Source organism: Malaclemys terrapin, chromosome 20 (genome assembly GCF_027887155.1).
Source record: "Malaclemys terrapin pileata isolate rMalTer1 chromosome 20, rMalTer1.hap1, whole genome shotgun sequence".
NCBI lineage: Eukaryota > Metazoa > Chordata > Testudines > Emydidae > Malaclemys > Malaclemys terrapin.
The window spans coordinates 11,374,199-11,392,011 of NC_071524.1; the positions used below are offsets into that span (position 1 = coordinate 11,374,199).

Here is a 17,813-nt window from a genome sequence, read left to right on the forward strand (position 1 = left end):
AGGCTGGCCAAGCACAGATCCCAGAATGCAACGGGAGCAAGGTGGCTGCCTGAGTGCAGGTCCCAGCATGCAGTGAGAGCAAGGGAGCTGCCTGAGGGCAGTGATGATGTGACGACATGGCCAGCGGAAGCTCTGGGTGTTTAATGCATGTGCTGCTGAGTGGAAATGGGAGCGAGGGGTAATGGGGAGGAGAACGAGCTTATGGATAAGGGACAGGATGGGGAGCCAGGAGTCCGGATCCACCCTTGTCTTTGTCCCAATGTCCTATGGTTAGAGCAGGGAAAGGGGGCCGGGGGTGGGGGCCAGGTTCTGTCCCTGTCTCTGGCCAGGGTGTGGGGGGCGGGCAGGTTCTATTCCCTATGCTGCACAAGGCTCACTGTTTCACCTGGGGTAGGTAACTTCCTGTCTCTGTGCCTCAGTTTCCCTTCAGTAAAGCGGGGGCACTGATGCTGAGCCATTCCTGGGGTCTCCCCGCACAGCCCCGGAGCACGCGTCTCAGCAGCTGCATTTGCTTTGCCAGACGTGAGGCTGGTAGGTGGCCCCCACCGCTGTGCCGGGCAGGTGGAGGTGCGTCTGGACGGGCGCTGGGGCACCGTGTGTGACGACGGCTGGGACATCAGCGACGTGGCCGTGGTGTGCAGGCAGTTGGGCTGTGGGCCGGCCATGGAAGCGCTGAGGGGTAAAGGGTTCCGCCCGGGCGTCAAGTCAGACCCTGTCCTGATGAGGAACGTTCAGTGCCAGGGGACAGAGGCCGCGCTGGGGAGCTGCCCGAACACGGATCCAGGGGACCTCTGCCAGCATGATAAGGACGCTGGAGCCCGTTGCAAAGGTGAGCCGGCCTGGAGTGCCCTAGCCCTAAGGGAGGGATGGGAGGATGCCTGGGGTCCCAGGGTGCGGTGCTCAGTTCTCCACTGAGCGGCCTTGCTGGGTGAGCACTGCACAGTCTGCCCAGGGAGCAGGGCGGGGACCTGACAGGCCCGGAGGGTGGGACAAGCAGGGTCTGGGCTCTGTTCCCTGTCACACACCAAAGGGCAGGGTTATGAAGGGAAAATGCCCTCATGCGGCAGGGTCAGCATCCACACTCACCATCCGCTACTGAAACATCCTCAGCTTACTCGCTGCCGAGTCCAAGCCTGGGAGGGGCGGCCCTGCCCCCACCACGGGACACCGGAGTCATGTGCCAAGGTGAGAAAGCAGCGCTGGCACCAGGCCCTCACCCCCTGCCAGAGGCCCAGGTCAGGCAGCGTGTGCCGTGGCAACAGCTGCCCCTCCTGGTTGGGCACACAGGGCACAGACAGCACAGCACTGGCGCCCCTGCCACGTGGGGGTCAGTGCCTGGCAAGTCCCCTCCACCAGCCAGGCCGTGCCTTTCCAGCATGTACTGGGGCACCGACCCAGCTGAACCCCCCACTTCCTCGCAGAGCCCTTCGCACTGCGGCTGGCGGATGGCCCAGGCAAGTGCTCCGGGCGGCTAGAGGTGCGGTATGATGGGCTGTGGGGCACCGTGTGTGACAACGACTGGTCGGACACCAACGCCCAAGTGGTCTGCCGGGAGCTGCGCTGTGGCCAAGCCAAGCCACTGGCCCCAAAGCTGCAGGATTGGCCCCGCTTTCGCCAGGGTACGGGGAAAATCTGGCTGGACAACATCCGCTGCAAAGGCACCGAGGAGACCCTGCAGAACTGTGCCCACCACTTCTGGGGCTACCACAACTGCACCCACCAGAAGGACATCAGCGTGATCTGCCAGGTGCATTGTCACACCCAGGGAGAGGGAGATACATGGAGCCCCACAACTTCTGGGTTCTATCCCAGCTCTGGGAGGGGAGTGGGGTCCAGGTGGCTAGCAGAGGGGCTGGGAACTAGGACTTCTGGATTCTATCCCATCTCTGGGAGGGGAGTGGGGTCCAGGTGGCTAGCAGAGGGGCTGGGAGCCAGGACTCCTGGGTCCAGGCAGGCTGTGGCTGTAGGCACTTGCTGTGTCACTGAAGGGGTGAGGCTGGGGCTGGCAGAAGGACACAGTTGGGTGAGGTGCCTGGTGCTCCCTGTATCCCTCGCCCAAGGCCATGAGCAGTGCTCCCTAACCACCTGTGCTCTCTTATTCCCACAGGACAACTGAGCCGGCCACAGCTCCTCCACCGCCTCCCATTGATTCCCCCCGTCCCCGAGCTTTCAGTGCATCCCCCATGCCCCCAGGCCCTTCCTCTCTGCTGCCAGGCTCCCCGGCTCTGTCCGCCCAGCCCGTGGATGGCTGTCAGCTGTGCAGGGGCATGGCTTGGTGAGTGCCCAGGGGGATTCCCATTTCAGGGATGAACGCAGGCGCCCAGGGCATTCCCCTCCCACTGGGCGCCACACGCTGTGGGCTGCAACACAAAGCTGGCACGGACTGGGGCTCACGTCTCACTAGCAGTGGGGCAGCTCGCCCTGGCAGGCCCCACTCGGAGCATGGGTCAAAGCACGGGTCTCCTGGCCGTTGCACCAACTGCAGCCAAGGGAGCCGTCCCTGATAAACCCCGCCATTGCCAGGGTGGAGCTGCACCCCCCCTTCGGGGGCCAGGACACATGACTGTCTCTCCCAGATGGGGTCCGTGCTGCATGGACATGCAGGAGCTGGGAGGGGGAGAGCCCCGTGTGCCACACACCATCCCAAGCTGAGCAAATGCGAATAAAGAGCTGAATCTGCTGGATGACCGACTGCCCCGTGTCTGCCTGTGTCTGCCAAGCGCTCAGCGCTGCACAGGTGAGCCCAGGCCTCACCCAGCACCCAGCACAGGCCTCACCCCAGCTGGTTCACAGCTTGATGCTCTGGGAGCAGCCCAGTTCCCGAGAGCTGTGGGCAGAGGGGTCCGGAGTGGCCAAGCACAGCAATGCCCATGGAAGGAAGGTGCTGCCTCCAGAACTGGCCCAGAGACAGCGAGCTCCTGCAGGCTTTGGGAGTCCCGGCTTCGGCCAGTAGGTGGCAACAGTCTGCATGACAGCACACACGCCCCACTCCTCACAGTCAGTCCCTCCCAGGGCTGGGGATAGAACCCAGGAGTCCTGGCTCCCAGCCCCCTGCTCTCAGCAGCTGTCCCTGTTCCCTCACGACTGGCTGGTTTCCCTGCCGGCACTGGGCCAGTGTAACTTCTCCCAGCATCTCTGGGCTGTGACCATGTTGTCCTGGACAGTAGCGGATTTACTATGGAGCCACTGGCTCCATGGAGTCAGGCCCACACTCCAGGGGTGACCCGACCAGGCCCACTCTTCTCTGCCCCCCACTCTCTCCTGCGGGGGGCAGAAGCTTGGTGCTCGTGGCACTGAGGCTCCTGCTGCAGTAGGGCAGCCAAGCTCCCCCTCCCCTGCCTCTTCTCACAGCTTGCTCCCTTCCCGCCCTCCCCCTCCCTGCCCCACCCCACTCCCTGGTCTCTGCACCCCACCCCATCCCCTGGGCTCTGTGCCCCACCCCATCCCCTGGGCTCTGCACACACTCCCACTGATCCCCTGGGTTCTGCACCCCACCCCATCCCCTGGGCTCTGCACACACTCCCACTGATCCCCTGGGTTCTGCACCCCACCCCATCCCCTGGGCTCTGCACACACTCCCACTGATCCCCTGGGCTCTGCATCCCACCCCATCCCCAGGGCTCTGCGCCCCACCCCATCCCCTGGGCTCTGCACACACTCCCACTGATCCCCTGGGCTCTGCACCCCATCCCATCCCCTGGGCTCTATGCCCCATAGGCACAGACTTCCCCTCTTTCTCCTGGGTGCTCGACCCCCTCCCTCTGCCCCCAGCCCCGCCCCACTCCACTCCACCCCGTCCATAAGGCCCCGCCTCTTCACACCCCTGTCCTGCCCCCATTCCAACACTGTCCCCGCCCCAACTCCTCCCCCTCCCTGCCCCATTCTAACTCCTTCCCCAAATCCCCGCCCTGGCCCCACCTCTTCCCCACCTCCTCCCCTGAGCACCCCCTCCTCCCGGAGCATGCTAATGCCGCCAGCTGTTTGGCAGCATCCCGTTGGGAAGCGCTGGGAGGTAAGCTGAGGAGCGGGGATGCAGCACGCTCCGGGGAGGAGGTGGGGCGGGGGGTGAGGGGAGCTTGGCTGCCAGTGGGTGTAGAGCACCCACTAATTTTTCCACTTGGGTGCTCCAGCCCGGAGCACCCACGGAGTCGGTGCCTATGTTGTGCCCCATCCCCTGGGCTCTGCGCCCCACCTCATCCCCTGGGCTCTGTGCCCCACCCCCACCAACCCCTGTACTTTTGCCTCCCATCCCATGAGTTCTGCAACCCACCTGCCCCACCGACCCCTGGGCTCTTCCACCAATCCTCTGGGCTCTGCACCACATCCCCTGAGCACTGCACCCCCCTCCCACCTCCACCCCAGGCTCTGCCCAGGGACAAAGACATGCAGAAGCCCCACTGGGGCATAGCTCCCAAGGCTAAATGAACTGGAGCCCCGCCCTGCAGCTGGGTGGGGCAGCACCTGTCATGCGGGGGAGGGGAGCTCCCTGCCCCTGCTGCCCTTCCCAGGGGAAGAGCTCACCCTGCTGGGTGGGAGATGCCTAGGTTCTGCATGGCCTGGTTTGGAAGCAGAGGGCCCCTCTCAGGGCGTGTGCTGGGGCTGCAAGGGCCGAGCAGGGGGTGGCTCTGCACCACATGGCAGACACCCTAACCATGCCAGCAACCCGGCCAGCAGGGGCTCCAGCATCTCTGCCCTGGGCTGGGCAGCTCTACGCCGGGGAGATCGGTTCATGGCGCGTCCTCCGTGACAGAGCTTGGGAAGCAGCCGACGACCCCAGCAGGTCACCACCTGCTCAAAACCTCGTTACTCCTGGGCATTAACACCAGCTCCCCTGAGCGCAAAGGCCCCGGGAACAGTGGGCAGGAGGGGGCTGGCGAGCCAGGCAGGGCACCTGGGAAGTGCAGGCAGGAGGGGGCTGGCGAGCCAGGCAGGGCACCTGGGAACCGCAGGCAGGAGGGGGCTGGTGACCCAGGCAGGCTGCCTGGGAGTTGCATGAGGAGAAATCCACACACCAGAAGATGCAGCGCGGGCTGGCCCAGCCAGACACTCACTGACCCAAGGCAGCAGGGGAAGGCCAGGAGAGAGACACAACACAGCAGGCAGGGACAGGACCCATGACAAGGGAATGGGGGTGTCAGCAGGATCCCAACTCACCTCCCGTGTCGGGGCTGGTGGAGCTGGTGCTGTTGGTGGGTCCCTCGCCCAGGCCTGGTCTGTCAGGACGTCTCTCTCAAGCTCAGAACAACAACAGGCCAAGTGTGTCCAAGTGGGTCTCGGGGTCCCAGGAGCTGGGGGACAGCCAGGCTGGGGCAGCGACCTCCTTCTGATCAGCCCATCTCCTACCTGGATCCCTCCCCCAAAGTTGTCTTCTAAGGTGCCTGCAAGTGGATGATGGGTGGAAGTGCCCAGCCCCTTGGTTCTCTGCTCACCGACGAGGCCCAGGTGCTGCCCCTCTCCCCCATCTCCCATTTTTGGTTGTTGGTTCTGGTCCCAGACTGCCCTGGTGTCATGGAGTCACCGGGCGATGCTCTGGAACTACTCCCTACAAAGCCAGTCAGGACTCTGGGGGAACCTCCTCTCTCTGAGCAGACTGTTGCCAGGTGTGACGATGCTGCCGGGGTACCCAGCTGAGCTCAATCAGGGTGAACTGCAAACAGAATGAGGCAGATAAACCCCAAACACTGGTGGATATTCCAATACTTAGATTTACCAAACCAGCACAAAACAGCTTCTGTAGTACCTCACTGGTTACTCAGAAGTCCAAACAACGCAGTTCTCTTAAAGTGCCCGGCCTCAGGCCTCCATCCAGACACACCTGTCAGATATGATGATGATGACTGAAAATCTTATCTCATCATATAAAAGAAAAGGTTCTTCCAACCCCAAAGGATCAGCCACACACCCAGGTCCGATTATAACTTAGATCCTACCCAAAATACACGCTTATAGCCAATCCTTCTTAACTAAGCCAAAATTTATTAAAAAAGAAAAGAGAAGGAGTTGGTTAAAAGATCACTATACAGACAGACTTGAATTCAATTCTTGAGGTTCAGATACACAGTAGAGATGAGCTTGTAGTTGCCAACAGTCCTTTTGGAAATAGTCCATAGGTTATAGTCCAATGTCCATATTCAGGGTGACTCCAGTGACTGGGGATCTCAATCCTTATGGCTCAATCCTTTCCCCCTCTTGAAACCCAAAGCAGATCTGAGATGAAGTAGGATCATGTCCCAGGGTTTTTATACATTTCCAGCTGCCTTTTGGCCTGAGCAAACAATAGGCTTAACTTTCCTTCTCCTAAACATCATGGTAATTAGCACAGGATAATTTATCCATTAAACAGTTCAGATACAGGTTAGCACAACCTTCAAAGAGACATAGAGACAATAATACTATTTCCCTCAAGTGTCTCCCTAAATACTGATACTCCTTTTTTTAATCTTTGAATCAAAGCTATAGCAATAGACAAGACTTGTTTGTTTACATCACAAGACCTGAGCAAACATCTACCCTTATATCTCTAACAATGCAGACTTGCATTTCAAAGCTCTCTTTATTTACATACCTTCCTAATCAGTTTCTAAAGTTCGCCCATGGGTCAGGTCAGTCTGTGAGGTAATTAACTCTTTCTGGCCCTGTCACCTTTCAATGAGATATTAAATTACACTCATAATGTCACACCAGGGCAAGAAGCTTACCCAGCTTCGACCTTCCTGGGTCTGACCTCGGAGCATTCAGCATCCCCTTCCGCACCGTGCGCTTCCCGCAGCGAGTCCGCACAGGCGGGGCTCCTGGGGAAGCCAGAGAGCCCTGCACCCCAACTCCGCAGTCAGACGTGACTCTCAGCCAGCCGGTAAAACAGAAGGTTTATGAGTCGACAGGAACACAGCGTAGAATGGAACTTGTTAGCACAGAAATCAGTGACTTTCAGCCAAGTCCATCTTGGAGGGAAGGGAGCCCAGAGCCAGGGCTCTGGCCCTCCTTCTGTGCCCCAAGCCAGCCGAGACTGACTCGCTTCCAGCTGCCTGGCCCCTGCCCTGCCCGTTGCTCCTCCTCCGGCCTTTGTCTGTCACCTGGTCACATCCCCCTCCTGGATCTCAGGTTACGAAGGGGCGGCCGTAGCATCCATGCAATCCTCACACCTCGTTCACCAGGCATGAGCACAACATCGGCCTTGAGTTACAGCTGGAGACCAGATTGTCTGAACTCAGCCAGCGGCCGGCTCCCTTGGGACCCTTCCCCAGCAGCGGTGTGTGACCTTTCACACGCTTTCCTCCACTTTCCCAGAGCTAAGCCAACAACTGGGGCAGGCCTCCTAGGCCCCTCTTATTACAGGGAGCTGCAGGGAGTGGGGCAGGCGGCCAGCAGGGGGCACCTTCCTCTCACTCCAATGCCCCAGAGCAGCGCTAGGGGGGCTGTGCTGCAGGGAGGGGAGAGGAGCGACTAGTAGAGGATGGTCTCCCTTCACAGTCAGAGCTCCAAGCCGATTGCCCCCTTTATGCTTTCCTCTCTCTGGGGGGGGGGGGGGGCCTGTCCCCTGCCCACCTCAGTGCTGGTGTCCATGCTGCCCCCAAGATCTCTCTGCTGGGAGGGGAGGCAGTCAGGCATAGGGTCCCTATTGGGTCAGGCTCCCTCCTCCCTCAGCTGCCATGTGTGGGGAGCCCCCCTTGGACCCAAAGCACCAGCTCCGCCAGAGAAGGAAGTGGAGCCGGCTGCAGAGATTCCGGGCAGTCAGAAGGGGAAGCAGTCAGAAAGTTGGGCCAGCGCCATGGGACTCAGGACAGTCACAGAATGGGGAGGTGCCTTGAGGTCATCCCTGCTCCCAGCCCCCTGCTCTAACCACCAAACCCCACTCCCCTTCCCTTCCATCCCCTCCCAGAGCCGGGGCCAGCACTGGGGCCAGCACTGCCTGTACAGGGAGAGTGCCCCGCACTGAGGTCCTGCCCTGCTCCCTGCAGCACTGGCCATCCATTGCCACATCAGCGGGTTCATTTGCAGGCAACACTATTGACCGCAGGGTCACTCCCCTGCCCTCCTCCCCCAGCCCTGGGACACGTGCTGAGCCCGGTGCCATGATGCCGGGAAACGATCTTGTGACCGGTCCATGGGCCGGCCCCTCACTCCGGTTCGCTCCCATGCTGACCTGGCAGTCCTGTGCCAACCCTTAAAAGGGGCTGCCCAGGCTGGATGGGGTGAGAGCAGCGCTTGGCACCAGATCGCGGCAGGACGGAGCTGCTCGCCCCAGGGAAGCCATGGATCTGCGGCTGTGCCTCTTGTTCTGCTTCGGTGAGGGCCCCGCTAGGTGTGGCAGGTACCGCCCCCCCATCGGGGGGAGGTGCCGGCTCGGCATCCCCTGCATCCCAGGTGTATCCCTGGTGGGGGTACAACGAGCTCGCCTGTTCTCCCCGCACCAGGGGATGTGGCTGAGCCCTGCCCTGCCGAGTCCCCCCACAGGGAGAGGGCCTCAGTCTGTGTGCTGGTGGGGCCAGGCAGTGCCCTCATGGGGCTGGTCTGTGCACCAGGGAGAGGAGCAGGGCAGAGCAGCCGATGGGCAGCTGGCCTGGGCCTCCCCCATTCCCCGGGGTCCCAGCTTGTGTCACTGCCATGTCTGGATCTAACTGCTCTGGATTCTCCCCCGCCCGGCGCCACTTTCCTGCAGGCGCTGTGGGGCTGGGAAGCTTTGGGGTGCACGGGCCCCTCTCTGCTCCTGACAGTTTCTCCCTTGTCTCTCCCCAGCTGCCAATGTGGGAGTTTCCTCCTCCTCCTCAGGTATGTATGTCTGGCCCCCAGGGGGCTGCCCTTTGCCAGAGCCCAGGCCAGAATCCCAACCCCCCTGCATCACGGCTGGGGCCTGAGCAGAGGTGACCACGGCCGCCCTTTGAAGAGTCAGCTGCCAAAGCACAGATCCCAGAGTGCAACGGTGTTAAGGCAGGTTAGGTCACAGAATGCAACAGGAGCGAGGAGGCTGGCCGAGCGCAGATCCCAGCATGCAATGGGAGCAAACTGGAGCATGCCACTAGGAGCTGCTCCTATGTGAGCTGTGACTCATTGCAATGGAGCACGTTCCCCTAAGAAAATAGCATCACCTTTTTCTCCCACCAGCTCTGGTTTCTCCTTGTGCTGCAGTTTCACTCAGAACTGGGATCTGCCAACCACATTGCATTAGATCAAAGGGAGCAAAACCCCAGCTATTGGTCCCCTGCCAACACCCCTTCCTTCCCCTATAATTCTCAGCAAGAAGCTGTTAACTCTGCTGGCCCCTAACCAGCCCACCTGGGGGCAGAGTGCCCATATGCAAATGAGGGGGGCAGGTAGGGACACGCCCACCTTGCTCAAGGGAGCTAGGGTCTCTCCCCTCCAGCTGCCAGTCCTGGCCCCACAGCAGAGGCACTACCCTGTCCCCAGGAGCTGTGTGCTCTGCTGGCAGGCGGGCGATCTCGAGGGGAGACCACCCATCTTTCCCTAGTGACCACGTGGCCAACGGGAAGCTCTGGGTGCTTTAATCCACATGATGCTGAGTGGAAATGGGAGCAAGGGGTAATGGGGAGGAGAACGAGCTTATGGATAAGGGACAGGATGGGGAGCCAGGAATCCGGATCCACCCTTGTCTTGGTCCCGATGTCCTATGGTTAGAGCAGGGACAGGGGGGCAGGAGCAGGGGGAGGGGGCCAGGTTCTGTCCCTGTCTCTGGCCAGGGAGTGGAGTGGAGGGGCACAGGTTCTATTCCCTGCTCTGCACAAGGCTCAATGTGTGACCTGGGGTAAGTCACTTCCTGTCTCTGTGCCTCAGTTTCCCTTCTGTAAAGCAGGGGCACTGATGCTGCACCATTTCCTGGGCTCAGTGACCTGCCTGTGCAGCATGTGGCAGGAGGGAGGTGCGGGAGAAGAGCCCAGGGTTAGAGTCGTGGAAAAGCCCATTCTGCCCTGTTCTGCACTCGCTGGCAATGCCTCGCGCTGAGCTGGGCCTTCAGTCCCTGCAGCCCCTGGGATCCCCCCGCGCAGCCCCGGAACAGGCCTCCCAGCAGCTGGGTTTGCTTTGCCAGACGTGAGGCTGGTAGATGGCCCCCACCGCTGCGCCGGGCGGGTGGAGGTGCGTCTGGACGGGCGCTGGGGCACCGTGTGTGACGACGGCTGGGGCCTGAGCGACGTGGCCGTGGTGTGCAGGCAGCTGGGCTGCGGGAAGGCCATAGAAGCGCTGAGTAAAGTGTTCGGCCCGGGCAACGAGTCAGACCCTGTCCTGATGATGGACGTGCAGTGCCAGGGGACAGAGGCGGCGCTGGGGAGCTGCCCGTACATGGATCCAGGGAACATCTGCCAGCATGATGAGGATGCGGGAGCCCGTTGCCAAGGTGAGCCGGCCTGGGGAGCCCTGGCCCTAAGGGAGGGATGGGAGGATGCCTGGGGTCCCAGGGTGGGGTCCTCAGTTCTGACTGAGCGGCTGTAACGATGCGGTTCTGGCGGGACCCAACTGAGAGTGCCAATTCAGGACAAATTGCTTAGAGCAGGGCAGTTACAGCCCAAGGCTGGGTTTTTTCCACCTCTAAGGCAAACCAAACCAGCCAGACAAAGAGGACTTTGGTCTCACCCCACTGGCTAACCACGAGTCACACAAGCAATTCCCCTAGATACTCCAGTTCCCCAGTATCACCACCAGTGCCACTCATTATGGGGACAAATGGTTATGAAAACCAATGCCCCAGTAAAAGAAAAAAGGTTCTCTTGATCCCAAAGGACCAAGCCCCAGACCCAGGTCAATATACAAATCAGATCTTACCCACAAATCACGCTGTTGCCAATCCTTTAAATCTAAAAACTAAAGGTTTATTCATAAAAGGAAGAAGATATAGATGAGAGCTAGAATTGGTTAAATGGAATCAATTACATACAGTAATGGCAAAGTTCGTGGTTCAGGCTTGTAGCAGTAATGGAATAAACTGCAGGTTCGAATCAAGTCTCTGGAACATCCCAGCTGGGATGGGTCATCCAGTCCTTTGTTCAGAGCTTCTGTTTGTAGCAAAGTTCCTCCAGAGGTAGGAAGCAGGACTGAAGACAAGATGGAGATGAGGCATCAGCCTTTTATAATCTTTTCCAGGTGTAAGAACACCTCTTTGTTCTTACTGTGGAAAATTTCAGCAAAATGGAGTCTGGAGTCACATGGGCACGTTCCTGCGTACTTTGCTGAGTTACAAGGTGTATCTGCCTTCTCTCAATGGGTCAATTGTATGGCTGATGGTCCTTAACGGGCCATCAAGCAGGCTAGGCAGAACTAACACCAGTTTGCCTGGGATGTCACCCAGCAGCATAGCATAAGTTTGAAATACACAGTATAGAGCCAATATTCATAACTTCGACTACAAAAATGACACATGCATACAGACAGCATAATCATAACCAGCAACCCATAACCTGGTCTTAGACACCTTATATGACCCCCTTTACATAAGATTTGGTGCCACTACAGGACCTTGGTTGTAACCATGTTCTATATGGTCCCAGTTCAAATCAATAACGTGACAGCAGCCTTGCTGGGTGAGCACTGCACAGTCTGCCCGGGGAGCAGGGCGGGGACCTGACAGACCCGGAGGGTGGGACAAGCAGGGCCTGGGCTCTGTGCCCTGTCATGTGCCATGGGGCAAAGTTATGAAGGGAAAACGCCCTCATGCAGCAGGGTCAGCATCCACACGCGTCATCCGCTACTGATACATCCCCAGCAGGGCTGGGAGCCAGGACTCCTGGGTTCCATCCCCACCTCTGGACGGGAGTGGGCTCTAGTGGGTTGGGGGGCTGGGAGTCAGGTCTCCTGGGTTTATTCCTGGCTTTGGGAGGCTGTTACCTATAAACTCTAAGGCACCCACCTTTGCCCAGTTTCTAGAGTTCAAGACATAACCTGGTTGATTTAGGCACCTCGACCTTTTCCCAGTTCCTAGGACTCTGGGGGAAAGACACCTTCCCTTACCCAATTCCTAGGGCTCAGGGCGAAATCTTGTGTGGGTTTGTGGGGCCTTCCAGGGAAAGAGCCTTACACAGTAATACCCTTAACCTCTATTTATTAACAGTTACCAACACAGAACACACAGGCTAAGCATACAATGCTCATGACTTCCAATAAAGCAGATGAAATTTTCCTGCTGGCCAGTCGGGATCTGGTTATCTGGGGACTCGAGCTTCTGCACGGTGTGATTGGCAGGGTGTGGAGGTCTGGTAGCTTTGGTCTTTGGTCTGTGTCCTGGAGTTGATTCCAAAGAACTTCCTTTCGGACCCCAGTTTATATAATATCAAAGGGGCAGGGCCGGCTCCAGGCACCAGCGCAGCAAGCAGTGCTTGGGGCAGCCAACAGAAAGGGGCAGCACGTCCGGCTCTTCAGCAGCAATTCGGCGGTGGGTCCCTCAGTCCCTCTCGGAGTGAAGGACCTGCCGCTGAATTGCAGCCAAAGAATGAAGCGGCGGCGGTAGAGCTGCTGCCAAAGTGCCGCCGATCGCGGCTTTTTTCTTTCTTTTTTTTTTTCCCCGCTGCTTGCAGAGGGGTAGCCGTGTTAGTCTGTATCCACAAAAACGAGGAGTCTGGTGGCACCTTAAAGACTAACAGATTTATTTGGGCATAAGCTTTCATGGGTAAAAAAACCTCACTTCTTCAGAGGCATGGTGTCAAGGTTCCTTCACCATTCTGAACTCTGGGGTACAGATGTGGGGACCCACATGAAAGAGCCCCTAAGATTATTTTTACCAGCTTAGGTTAAAAACTTTCCCAAGGCACAAGTTTCACCTTGTCCTTGAACAGTATGCTGCCACCACCAAGTGGTTTAGACAAAGAATCAGGGAAAGGACTTGAAGTCCTATTCCCCCAAAATATTCCCCCAAGCCCTACACCCCCTTTCCTGGGGAAGGCTTGAGAATAATATCCTCACCAATTGGTACAGGTGAACACAGACCCAAACCCTTGGATCTTAAGAACAATGAAAAATCAACCAAGTTCTTAAAAGAAGAATTTATTTAAAGATAAAAGAATCACCTCTGTAAAATCAGGATGGAAGATACCTTTACAGGGTAACAAAAGGTTCAAAACACAGAGGATTTCCCCTCTAGGCAAAACTTTAAAGTTACAGAAAAAAAAACAGGAATAAACCTTCATCTTAGCACAGGGAACATTCACAAGCTAAAACAAAAGATACTCTAACGTATTTCCTTGCTATTACTTACTATTTCTGTAATATTAGATGTATCATTTCAGTGGGAGCTGGATTACTTGCTTGGTCTCTCCCTTTGTCTCCAGAGAGAAAACCCACACAGCACAAAACAAAGCTTTCCCCTCCCCTTCCCCCCAGATTTGAAAGTATCTTCTTTTCCCCATTGGTTCTTCTGGTCAGGTGCCAACCAGGTTATCTGAGCTTCTTAACCCTTTACAGGTAAGGAGGGATTTTATGCTACCCGTAGCTGTATGTTTATGACACATGGAGATACATGCAAGTGTATATAGAGAAACTTGAGTCCTGTCTAGCTATACCTTAACCCATCATATTAAACGAAAGTACTACAAAACAGTATTTTTCACAACCCTAGTCCATTATGAAACAATTCTTTAACCAATCATCCCCCACCACCATAGTTGATTGAAATCTTGTAAAATTAATTATGCAACCGACAGAACTAATCAACGAACCAGACAGAGACCAGTCAGATAAACAAGAGAGAAGTGGGGACCATAAAGGCAAAGCTATAAAGAAGTAGAGATTTCACACCCACAAGTGTTGATAAGTGGTACCTTGCCAGACCGAATGCATCAAACAACGTTTTCTTTAAACCTCTTAAGATCTGTTTCTTTATGTGGTGAGGGTGGGCACTATTAGGACAAGAGCCTTCTTAACAGCCCGCTGCTACGTTGTTTTAATGTAACTTAGATGGAATGTGAAGATGGAACTTTCTGCTTCTTGGCTCACGACTGCTCCTCCTGCTCGCCTAATATGGCTGCAGAAAAAAGGCCTGAGACTTTACAAGAGGAGTGGAGTCTAGTGGTTAGAGCAGCGGGCTGGGAGCTAGGACTCCTGGGTCTTTCCCAGCTCCGTAAGTTGCTTTCTGCAGCCCCTGATCTCTCCCTGATCCTCATTCACATCTCTTCCCCCATCTCTAGCTGCACAGCTCCCAGAGCCACCTGTCCGGTTGGTGGGCAACGCCACACGCTGCAGTGGGCAGGTGGAGATTTTCCATGACGGCCGCTGGGGTGCTGTGTGTGGGTTGGGCTGGGACCTGACTGATGCCAAGGTGCTGTGCCGGGAGCTAGGCTGTGGGAGCCCGCGGTACGTCACCCACCACTGCAGCAAGTTCAGTCGGAGCTCAGCACCTGTCCTGCTGGGCCAGCTGAAGTGCACCGGGCAGGAGGCCTCGCTGACCCACTGCCAAGCCCAAGCCTGGGAGGGGCGGCACTGCCCCCACCACCGGGACACTGGAGTCATGTGCCAAGGTGAGAAAGCAGCGCTGGCATCAGGCCCTCATCCCCTGCCAGAGGCCCAGGACAGGCAGGGCTGGCTGCTTTGCCCTCTGAGTGCCAAGCTGGTCCCCTTGCAGCAGGCACATTTCCAGCCTCCTTGCCCATGGGGCAGCGTGTGCCGGGGCCCCAGCTGAGCCTGGCAACAGCTGCCCTTCCTGGTTGGGCACACAGGGCACAGACAGAACAGCACTGGCGCCCCTGCCATGTGGGGGTCAGTGCCTGGCAAGCCCCCTCCACCAGCCAGGCCATACCTTCCCAGCATGCACTGAGGCACCGACCCAGTTGATCCACACACACTCCTTCCTCACAGAGCCCTTCGCACTGCGGCTGGTGAACGGCCCAAGCAAGTGCTCCGGGCGGCTGGAGGTGCGGTATGATGGGCTGTGGGGCACCGTGTGTGATGACAACTGGTCGGAGACCAACGCCCAAGTGGTCTGCCGGGAGCTGGGCTGTGGCCCAGCCGAGCCACTAGCCCCAAAGCTGCAGGATTGGCCCCGCTTTGGCCAGGGTACGGGGAAAATCTGGCTGGATGACATCCGCTGCAAAGGCACCGAGGAGACCCTGCAGAACTGTGCCCACCGCTTATGGAGTTACCATGACTGCACCCACCAGGAGGACATCAGCGTGGTCTGCCAGGTGCATGCCCACACCCAGGGAGAGGGAGATACAGGGAACCCCACAACTTCTGGGTTCTATCCCAGCTCTGGGAGGGGAGTGGGGTCCAGGGGACTAGCAGGGGGGCTGGGAGCCAGGACTCCTGGGTCCAGGCAGGCAGTGGCTGTAGGCACTGGCCGTGTCACTGAAGGGGTGAGGCTGGGGCTGGCAGAAGCACGCAATTGGGTGAGGTGCCTGGCACTCCCTGCAGCCCTCGCCCGAGGCCATGGGCAGTGCTCCCTAACCGCCTGTGCTCTCTTATTCCCACAGGACAACTGAGTCGGCCACAGCTCCTCCACAGCTTCCCATTGATTCCCCCCGTCCCCGAGCTTTCAGTGCATCCCCCATGCCGCCAGGCCCTTCCTCTCTGCTGCCAGGCTCCCCGGCTCTGTCCGCCCAGCCTGGGGATGGCTGTCAGCTGTGCAGGGGCATGGCTTGGTGAGTGCCCAGGGGGATTCCCATTTCAGGGATGAACGCAGGCGCCCAGGGCATTCCCCTCCCACTGTGAGCCATTCTCTGTGGGCTGCAGCACAAAGTTGGCATGGACTGGGGCTCACGTCTCACTAGCAGTGGGGCAACTCGCCCTGGCAGGCGCCACTCGGAGCACGGGTCTCCTGGCCATTACTCCAACTGCGGCCAAGGGAGCCGTCCCTGATAAACCCCGCCATTGCCAGGGTGGAGCTGCACCCCCCCTTCGGGGGCCAGGACACACGACTGTCTCTCCCGGATGGGGTCCGTGCTGCATGGAGAGGCAGGAGCTGGGAGGGGGAGAGTCCCGTGTGCCACACGCCATCCCAAGCTGAGCAGATGCGAATAAAGAGCTGAATCCGCTGGATGACCAACTGCCCCGTGTCTGCCTGCGTCAGCCAAGCGCTCAGTGCTGCACAGGTGAGCCCAGGCCTCACCCAGCACCCAGCACAGGCCTCACCCCAGCTGGTTCACAGCTTGATGCTCTGGGAGCAGCCCAGTTCCCGAGAGCTGTGGGCAGAGGGGTCCGGAGTGGCCAAACACAGCAATGCCCTAAGGAAGGAAGGTGCTGCCTCCAGAACTGGCCCAGAGACAGCGAGCTCCTGCAGGCTTTGGGAGTCCCGGCTTCGGCCAGTAGATGACAACAATCTGCATGACAGCACACACACCCCACTCCTCACAGTCAGTCCCTCCCAGGGCTGGGGATAGAACCCAGGAGTCCTGGCTCCCAGCCCCCTGCTCTCAGCAGCTGTCCCTGTTCCCTCACGACTGGCTGGTGTCCCTGCCGACACCGGGCCAGTGTAACCTCTCCCAGCATCTCTGGGCTGTGACCGTGTGTCTTGGAGTTGGGGGCTGGAGGGGCATCCTCTTTGTGTTCTGGCACAGCTGGGGCAGCTCCTCCTCCCGAGGGGTCCCCATTCATGCAGACCCCCCCTGTGCACAGCTCCCCTGCCCAACCTGAGGGGGTGGTTGGGGCCCTACAGTCAGGGAAGGGGGGACCATGTATCTGGGAGCCCTTTCCTCCCCTTCATGGCACCCTCTGCAGCTCCCGACCTCCACAGGTCGGGGGAGGGACGCTGGGGAGGGAGCTGACCCTGAGCCCTGGGTAGGGGAGCTGGGGAAGGACAGGACCCTGTGTCCGGGGAGGGAACTGACCCTGAGCCCCAAGGAGGGGAGAGGGGCTGGGGTGGGAGCTGACCGTGTGCCCTGAGGAGGGGGGTGCTGGGGAGAGAGCGGTGTCACGGAGTGTAGGGGAGTCAGGGCCCTGCACCCCCGACTTCCTGGATTCACTGTGACTCTCAGCCAGCCAGTAAAACAGAAGGTTTATTAGGCGACAGGAACACAGTTCAAAACAGAGCTTGTAGGTACAGAGAACAGGACCCCTCAGTCAGGTCCCTATTGGGGGACAGGGAGCCCACACCCCGACGCTGGGCCTCCCTCTGTTTCCCCAGCCAGCTCCAAACTGAAAACCCCTCCAGCCCCTCCTCGGGCCTTTGTCTCTTTCCCGGGCCAGGAGGCCACCTGATCTCTTTGTTCTCCAACACCTTTAGTTGGCACCTTGCGGAGGAGGGGCCCAGGCCATTAGTTGCCAAGAGACAAGGTGTCAGCCATTCTCTGGGCAGACCCCTGCACACCACTGCCCCTCTAGGGCTCTGCAACAATCACATGCCCTTATCCCACCACTTAGATCCTTAAGAAATGCATAGGGGAAACTGAGGCACCCACACAGTATTGAGAGAAAATATTAAGAACATTCCCACTTTGTCACAAGCGGCCCCTGTGCCCCGAGGAGAGGAGGGGAGGGGCGCTCGGAAGGGAGCTGACCCTGTGTCCCGAGGTGGGGAAGGGTGCTGTGGAATGGCAGCTAAAGGTGCCATTGGGGCGATATTACTGTGCTCTGGGTCCTGGGGTGCACGGGCTCTGTGCTGTGAGTCCCAGATGTGTAGGGGGGGTGTCTATGCTGTGGGTGCGTGGGGCTGTTTATCTCCTTGCCGTGGGTTCTACGATGGGTTTGGGGGTTCTCGATGCCATGGGTCTGGGGAGGTGAGAGGTCTGTGCTGTGGGTCATGCTGGCAGGGAATTGTGCATGGCAGGCACTCGGGACATGACTGGAGTTAGGGGACAGTGCACCTCAAGCAGCCATGGGGGGGGGGAGCACGTGCCTGAGAGCTGAGCCCAGGTGCAGAGTGTGACTCGGCCTGGAGCAGCATC

General features: G+C 58.6%; 2 protein-coding genes across 3 annotated transcripts in view; both read left to right on the forward strand.

Moving 5' to 3' along the window:
* The window catches only part of LOC128826366 (deleted in malignant brain tumors 1 protein-like), an 87,327-nt gene extending 85,017 nt beyond the window's left edge, over positions 1-2,310 (forward strand). Inside the window, 5 exon segments of the mRNA XM_054009613.1 lie at positions 500-753; positions 1,111-1,159; positions 1,162-1,185; positions 1,422-1,747; positions 2,108-2,310. Of these exon segments, the coding sequence (XP_053865588.1) occupies positions 500-753; positions 1,111-1,159; positions 1,162-1,185; positions 1,422-1,747; positions 2,108-2,116 (662 nt within the window). The 3' untranslated portion in view covers positions 2,117-2,310.
* Positions 2,311-8,181: 5,871 nt separating this feature from the next.
* Positions 8,182-15,969, forward strand: CD5L (CD5 molecule like). Of its 2 annotated transcripts, none has more exons than XM_054010121.1 (6): positions 8,182-8,286; positions 8,737-8,769; positions 9,971-10,348; positions 14,124-14,453; positions 14,791-15,116; positions 15,405-15,969. In XM_054010121.1, exons 1-6 carry the CDS (start codon positions 8,253-8,255, stop codon positions 15,411-15,413), a joined length of 1,110 nt encoding a protein of 369 aa, XP_053866096.1. In that variant the 5' UTR covers positions 8,182-8,252; the 3' UTR covers positions 15,414-15,969. The 2 variants fall into 2 exon arrangements, with proteins under 2 accessions (XP_053866096.1, XP_053866097.1); XM_054010122.1 differs by having other exon boundaries at positions 10,043-10,348.
* Positions 15,970-17,813: the final 1,844 nt, after the last annotated feature.

Coding starts and splice junctions, on each gene's coding strand:
- CD5L (XM_054010121.1), top strand. CDS start 8,253: ATGGATCTGCGGCTGTGCCTCTTGTTCTGCTTCG. Junction 8,770..9,970: donor AGTTTCCTCCTCCTCCTCAG/GTATGTATGTCT, acceptor CTGGGCCTTCAG/TCCCTGCAGCCCCTGGGATC. Junction 14,454..14,790: donor CACTGGAGTCATGTGCCAAG/GTGAGAAAGCAG, acceptor CCTTCCTCACAG/AGCCCTTCGCACTGCGGCTG.